At 37.4% G+C, this 8356-nt stretch overlaps 1 protein-coding gene across 1 annotated transcript in view; it reads right to left on the reverse strand.

Annotated features, from left to right (window-relative positions):
* Window positions 1–7578, reverse strand: part of LOC145984936 (uncharacterized) — a 655439-nt gene extending 647861 nt beyond the window's left edge. Inside the window, exon 1 of the mRNA XM_083118349.1 lies at window positions 7494–7578. Within this exon, the coding sequence (XP_082974475.1) occupies window positions 7494–7538 (45 nt within the window). The 5' untranslated portion in view covers window positions 7539–7578. The remainder of the gene's footprint in view (window positions 1–7493) is intronic.
* Window positions 7579–8356: the final 778 nt, after the last annotated feature.

Here is an 8356-nt window from a genome sequence, read left to right on the forward strand (position 1 = left end):
TCTTCGTTGCCAGATGCATTTGGGCGTCCTTTGGAATTTGGTTTTGAGATTCTGGAATTGCTTGCAAGCAGGGATGCTGCAATTCGACGACGAAAAGAAAGCAGATCCAGTTCACCTTTGCGAGATTTGTGTATTTGCCATGCGTACCATTTTTCCCCCTTATGTTGACTCGGTAGAGGCTTATGTTTTGATCACAACGATCTACACCACCCATATTAGAATTGTACATGTGAACCAAATGTGGTTGCTGCACCTGTATGTTCTCTTTCTCCTTCAGGGAGTACCTTTTTGCTGAATGAATAGGAAATACTCCATGTCCATTTGAAGCTAAACACACTACACTGTTATCGTGCCATTTAGCCACAACAATGGATTTGTCACCTGTCACTCTATAGTCAAAGAAACCCCTGTCTTTTTTCTTCATTTCTCGTGTTTCAATGAGAGGACACTTACAAATTCGGTTTTCTCGCACAGTTCCAGTTCCTCTCACATTTTTTTCTGACAACTTCTGAAGTAAGTGAATGGATGTAAAAAAGTTATCAAAATACAAATGGAAAGGAGAATCAGGACTAATACTTAGCAATATATCTGTATATTGAAGTACAACTGATGCTCCCAAACCAAGTTCCTTGTACAGTGGATTGAGTATCGTCCTAGCACCTTGATAAGGCTCAACCCAAGTGACATATCCCAGCCGCGTAGCACCAGTCCAAAGTTTATAACCGAAGCGGATCGGTTTTCCACGAATGAATTGTTTACAGCCATGACGCCCATAATAAGGGACCATTGCTTCGTCTATACTATGGTTTTCTTCCAGTGGAGCCAACTCTTGGAACTTCCTGTTCAGAATATCAAACAAAGGGCGAACCTTAGCAAATTTGTCTGCAGGGTCCAGTTCATTATTATCAACTATGTGAAGATTTGACATGATAAAATCAAATCTGTCTCTAGTTAGGGCTTTGCACACTAAGTCATTATGAGCATCAGAACTCCTTTCCCAGTACATTTTTCGTCGAGGAACTTGTACGTATCCACTAAGGAGAAGAATTCCAAAAAAAACATTTCATTTCACTTGAAGTGATATCTGCTGGACTGTTCTTTGCAGCTGCATACATGTTGCTGTAGGAAACGAACATGTCTATCACTTGTTGATCAAATATTGAGCAAAACAACTCCAGAGGGCTCTCTTGATTTTCAACCAAACACTGCACTGGCCAAACAGGTGTATTTGTAACTAAATCACATTTTTTCCACGAATAGATCTTTCGTGTTTTCACGGGAGGAGGGGAGGGCAATTCACTCGCATCTCTTCCCACAGTTTCTGTGGCAGCTTTCCCATCTGTTGCGAAATCTTGAAATTCCTGTAAATGTTGATCACCAGTCTCTTCAATTTGAATTTCGGCGGCTGCTCGCAGTTGGCTACCACGAAGATGATTTATTGAAACATTATCTTCTCCTGAATCTTCATCCGTGATGTTACCACAGGAGTTGACTGGTGGTTGAAGACAAATGGAAGCACCGTTGGCCGGTATGTCGTCATCATCCTCTTCAATCATACTCATAATGGTATGAAGAGTAAGCCCTCTGAAACAAGAAAAAAGTGATATTCAGCCAAAAGCATAAAATGGATTATATATAAAACAAACGAATTTGTAACAATTCTCTTCCAAGAACATAAACACAGGTTATTACTAACCTCCCTGCTTCCCTCTCACACACACACAGACATACAGTCACTTTTATAGTACATAAGTACACAGGCTCTTAGATCTGATAGTCATGAATTCAAAAAGACTAAGTGATTCTTTGCAATTGATAAAGGATAGCCAAGTTCCTGGCATCCTTCATGTAGGACACCTAACTTTCAGCAGTTGGCAAGCCTGTTTGACAGTTGTTCTCAAAACAACGAAAACTTTATAGACATCTTGGATATATACTAAAACAAATAATCAGCCCATCAATTCAAAAGCACTGTAAATAATGTGAGTTTGACTTACCTGTCATATTTGAAGCGGAAATTCTCCATTTTCTGTCTGATTACTCAACTTAATTCTTGCATAACACAGCACGAATGGCAGTAAAACAACGAACACTAAGCCAAGCGTCAGGTCAACCTTGCAGCAGGTTTTAGCATATGTAGATCCAAACGTGCGCGCAAGAATATAGTTCCACTGAGACGGGTTCTATTCCGACACAACTGCATACTTGCAAGAAAACAGTTATTTAATTTGTAATATACAGACAAAATAATACATTGATTAGCAGGTATGGACTTAATTGGTTGCAATCACTGTGCAGACGAACTTAGAACCGCAGATTCGCCAACTCGAATCTGTATTGCGTTGAAGAGACATTGAAACTTTAGAGCGAGTCGAGCGAGACTGAATGCGTTGCAGAGCGCGTGAAATCGCTGACACCAGTGTTGCACATCCCACTATTTTAAACCTATGTTTATTGTAGAGCGGCGAGAATGGCTGAATCTCCTGTTCAGCGCGCGGTTTTACCCGAATGTTATTTTGGGCTTCATCCGAAAGGAAATGTTCTTCAAAGTCAAGCAAGTTGTTTTAAATGCATAATCCTCCTTGCGGCAACAAGATCAAAGTAAAACAGGGCGTGAGGTGATTTGCCGTCAATGTGCACACGAATTGTATCACGGGTGTTGAATGATTTGCGGTTTGAGTTTAGCAAGAGGAAACGATTGTTTGTTGTTTGACGACAAAAGAATCTCCGCGGTATTAAAATATATCGCAGTGAGAAGAAACATGTTTATTATTTGGACGAGACGTCCTTCAACTCGGTGAGTGGGGGAAGGGGGAATAAACCATGGAAGGATACCACCATGCAAAACCACCGCCAGGGCTGAAGAAACCGACGATGAGGGGAAGGGGGAGGCTTATTGTTTCACCCACTGGCGGCAATGAAAGCTTTGTTGAAGGCGCATATTTACTGTTCCGCGCAAAGAAAGGGAAGGGTGATTATCAGCAACAAATAGACAGACCAAGATTTGAATCCTGGTTTAGTGAAGTGATTCATAAATTGAAACCAGAGTAATAGCGACAGACAATGCACCTGATTGTATATATCACCAATAACAAATCATTCTTTTTTGGTGGTACAACTTGAAGTGCGTGTGTCTTACAGTAACGGATGTATTGCGAACGAAGCAACCAAGTTTTTCATAAATCTATTTCTTTCTAAACCAAAAACAATAATTTGTCATTAAATTCAAGAGGGGCCTATCGTTGTTTACTTTTATCTTTGTTTATTTTTATTTTTGCGTGCTTGAAATATACACACATGCTCTCATGTTTAGAAGTTGTTTCGCTCTTATATTAATGACACATTTATTAAATAATATATGCGCAGAAAGTACTTTTAAAATGTTATGTTTCAGGAGACAAAGAGAAGCAAAAATAAAATCCACTTGACATGCATGCGGGTTTTGATGTGTTGTGCGGTTGGCAATACTGTAGATTTTCTCAGTGTCTCCGATGTAAGCAGCTCGGCGGTTGAGGAAAGACTGGCACGGAAGATTCTGAGCTCAGTTCTCGCGCGGATTGCTACATAAAACCTGCTGCAAGGTTAACCTGACGCTTGGCTTAGCTCGATTTGATACGACAAACCTTCTACAAAGTAGAGATGTAGGCACCATCTGTTGGTAGTTCCTTGAACTACGTCCATAATTTTTTGAGTAGGTGTTCTACATGTAGGACGGTAGGGGTATCTGGGTTAAGAATACTGTTTCTTCACTCAAACTGTACCGCACGGTGGTCAGATTCTAATCAAACTTTTTCCTACCGAAATTTCGTTCTGCTGTCTACAGTAGAAGAACTAAAAATGTCATGTTATGCAATCGTCTTTAGTAATAGACAAGCATTTCTTTGGCACAAAACTGTAATTTTGCTGCATATTTTTTGACGTTATATTGAATTTAATTTTTTATGATCGAAAATGTACCAACTTACCCTGATATTTGTTTAATATAACAGGAGATTACGTTCGTACTGTTTATGTGCTTTATCTTGCAAAGCGTTAATATTTGCTGCTGCATCTGTGCGTGGATGCATCGATGTTTGGGTGCATGTGTGTGTGTGTGTGTGTGTGTGTGTGTGTGTGTGTGTGTGTGTGTGTGTGTGTGTGTGTGTGTGTGCCTGTGTGTGGTGATCAAAAAAATAGTGTATTCTGTCTTTCAGAATCCACTCCCGCTGCCTCTGATCTCCCAGTATACTTTACTTGCTTAAGAAATAAATGAAGCAGAAATATACAAGATAACGTATACTAGATATGCTTCTAAACAGTAACTTGTCATTAACCGAACCATTTTAGCAATTGCTATATCAATAATTTTGTCCTCAATTAAAAGTAAATACACTTATTACCCAGTGACGGTATCACAGTGATTAGAAGGGTAATATTGTGGATATTAGAAAAATAAACTTTGAAGAATGCTTGAAAATATAAAAATGTGTATCATAAAATATTTGATTCAATGAAAGCAATTTCTTCGGGCATTTCTTACATTGATTTACATAGATAGTCATTTTCAAAGATAGATAGATCATTTTAACGTTATATATAATTTTCTGGATTGTGCTATATTTTGAGAATTTCTTTGATATTGAATATTTCTACTTCGTAAGAATGAGATATGCAAAGAACATTTCCACGAAACAACGTAGCCTATAGCAACAGCTTACACTCTACTACTTTCCTTCAAGTATTGTCAGGTGAGGAAGTTTATGTTAGGGACTGTGAATTAAATCCAGAAGATGGTGATAGTGAAAGATTATTGTCGTGTATACACACAAACTAATATATACGAGTTTTACACATACCTTAACTTGAAACATAAACAGACCACTAATTCAATTTGTCCATTATAAATCCGGGATGTGCTTTTGGAAATCAAATATAACAACAAGACATTTTACTAAATAATTGTTAAGTGCGAGACATCGTTATGCTTCTGTTTGTAAGTGTGTTGATAAATCGAGGTATTGAGAATGCGAGCTTTAAGATGAACTGTTTGAAAGTTAATTAATTACTAGTCTGTTTATGTTTGAAGTTAGGGTATGTGTAAAACGCTTGAATATTAGCCCGTGTTCATACACTTCAGCTTCCAATGTTAAGACGAATAGATAATTAAGAATACGTACAAGAATTAAGTTTATTAACAATGTCTTATGTAATAACATTCGTTAAGTACGATCCTCAAATCGGATTAATCAATGCACATCTAGAGAGATTAGAAACTAGAGATTTATTCAGCACGTTACAGCCGAGAGTAAAGACAGTACATTAATAGCTGTGATTGGATCACAACCTTAAAGAAGTTCTTCGAGAATTGTTTGTTCCATCTCTACAAGAAATCAAGACATATGAGGAAATTTCTCAAACAATAATTTCATACTACAGCCCAGCTAGCAATTTCATTGTGCAAAAGTTAAAACTCCAAATTTCAAGCAAGAATATGACGAGCAGATTTGAAGATTTAGTAACTCGGTTACTAAATATAGGTGATCAGTGCGTTAATGATATCGTTTTGCCAATGTGTTTTCTATGATTCTGTAATTAGTGGCAATAAATCGGAGAAAAATTAGTGTTTGGCATGAGGAATATTACACGTATGTTGATGTCAATCAGATGTTTCATTGTAATTGTAAAAGGTCTCACAACAAACAAGATGATTAGGTTCAAAACGACTATCGAATGTTTTGAGTAGGTTTGGGATTATATCATCAGAAATTAAATAAAGGTATTGTTCTGAGCGTCAAAATGCTCTTGCTCTTTGTGGAATTATTTTTTACAAGATTGATTGATTGATTGATTTGCTTTATTTTACTTCGCTTTTGTACCAATATTTGCTAATTTGCGAAGATGAGGATGAATGATGATAAGATGAAATTGATGAATGGACACTCACAAACATCAATGTCCCGGCCGGGATTCGAACCCGAAAACCCTTGCGTTAGCGCGATGTTATAACCACTCCGCCACGCGGCCGGTTATTTTTTTTTTTTTTTTTTACAAAAGATGTATATCCAATTTAAGGATAATATTGAATGACTTACATAATCTGTTAAAGAAGAATGTTAGGTGGAAATGGACGGATTCGTGTCGTAAAGAGTTTGAATCTGCAAAACCACCCATGGCCATAGGCGCTGATTTTTTTTCTGATATTTCAGGGGGATCAATGCTAAGCAAAGCATAAATACCGATTTCTTTCAGTTTGAGATTAGGAGGCGGGGAGGTGGCGGGATCGTTTTTAATATCAATAGCAGGGACCTAAGAAAACATACTTGAGTTAACCATTAAAAAACTGTAATTACATTTTGGAATACCTAAGAAGCTTGATAGTATGATAAAAATATGCACCAGTGAAACAGAAAGTAAAATTCGTGTGGATATTAATATGTCTGACAAATTTGCAATTCATGATGGGTTAAAACAAGGAGATGCATTATCTCTATTGCTCTTTAATTTTGCCTTAGAATATGCTGTTAGGAAGGTAAAAGAAACTAAAGTGGGACTAAAATTAAATGGTGTGACTCAGTTGTTAGCATATGCAGATGATGTAGACTTACTGAAGGATGATGTGAATACAATTAAGAATAATGCTAAAATATTTTTCAAAACTGCTAAAGAGATAGGTTTGGAAGTTAACAAAGAGAAAACTAAATATATGCTTACAGGCCGAAACCAAGTGTTAGGTAATAATCAAAATCTAATTATTGATAACAACTCGTTTGAACCAGTTTCCAAATTCAAATACTTAGGAGTAATATTAACAAATGAAAATTATATTAAAGAGGAAATAGAAAGTAGGCTTAACTCAGGAAATGCATGTTACTTCTCTCTTCATAAATTTTTGTCTTCTCGTTTAATATCTAAGAAACTAAAAGTTAAAATATACAAAACAGTAATTTTGCCTGCAGTATTATATGAATGTGAAACTTGGTCCCTTACATTGAAAGAGGAACATAAATTGAGAGTATTTGAAAATAAGATCCTTAGGAAAATTTTTGGACCTAAAAGGGATGAGGAGACAGGTGAGTGGAGAAGGTTACATAATTTAGAACTACATAATTTGTATTCATGTCCAGATATTATTAGAATAATTAAATCAAGAAGACTTAGGTGGGAGGTGAGTGCACAATGTCCCATGTCGGTCGAAGTGGAATTGCGCGAGGATGCGCATACGGTACGCCAGGTGTTCTCTGCAATTTCAACCGCTGTAAAGAAAGAACCAAACTCTAGCAAGTGAGCATGGTGAATACTGCAAGCGCAAGAGCGCATGAGTATCAGCAGACACGTGATTGGAGGATTCCGACATATGCTGAAATATTCGGCATTTTTTCGCAAATGTTCTTCTAGTGAACAGAAGTTGACATCTTGTGCTTCCTCCAGTGTGCACTTTTCAGCCTCACAGTTTGCAGGGTCACTTATGAATCAACCTGTATTCTAAGGTATAAGAAAGCTAATGGTATACTCACATAAGCGAATATGACAGCGAACACGCAAACGATCTGCAGCAGCATCTTGGTCTGAGTTAAAAGTCACCTTGCCTCCCCAACTGGCTGACTGGTATATATAGTGGCCATGATGCAGGAAGCAATGTTAGCTCCTCCCCTAATCGAGCTGCGACGTAGGAGATCGCCTTGAAAGTTTCCTGTAAGTTCATATGAAACGGAAGCTTTGTCATTATAATGATCATCGCTATTGTTATTGAAATAAATATGGCGGAAAGCTGAAATGACATAGTTAATTCGAATAGAGGTAATAAAGGAAATGAAGAACGTCCAACTCTCATTATACTGATAATTTACGAACCCATCCACTTTTCCCGTTTTGTAAAGAGAATGCAGTTGCTATGAGAGCAAGAGAGCAATGCAATCGTATGGTGAATACGGATTGACAGCTCACAATAACACATTTTAAAAACCTATGTCCGTACATAGGTCTTCGAAAGACTTGTACCAGAACAGATAGATGAGTCAGTCAATCTAAACCCTCAAATTCCGACGGAATATTTGAGACTACCTCATCAAAGGAACGTGATAAAAGTTTCTGCCACTGTCAAGTTGCACGTTAGATCGTCTACCAGTCTGGAAAACCTGGAAAAGTCATGAAGTGTCCGGACAATTTACAGTGTTTCTGTAAAAATGAACCATTTTGCAGTAGTGTATTAAAAAGTAAAGTTCTTAAACATAGAAGAAAGTACAGCAAGAAATATGCAATTTGTTGGGGGCAAACTATACTTCAGTATGTACTGAGTATTACCAGTTGTCGCAGTGTAAATTGCATTTTAAATATTCTAGAAAAGGGGCCATGTTTTGAACAATTTTCACGTAGGTGG

Source organism: Lepisma saccharinum, chromosome 3 (genome assembly GCF_977018435.1).
Source record: "Lepisma saccharinum chromosome 3, izLepSacc3.1, whole genome shotgun sequence".
NCBI classification, from domain to species: domain Eukaryota; kingdom Metazoa; phylum Arthropoda; class Insecta; order Zygentoma; family Lepismatidae; genus Lepisma; species Lepisma saccharinum.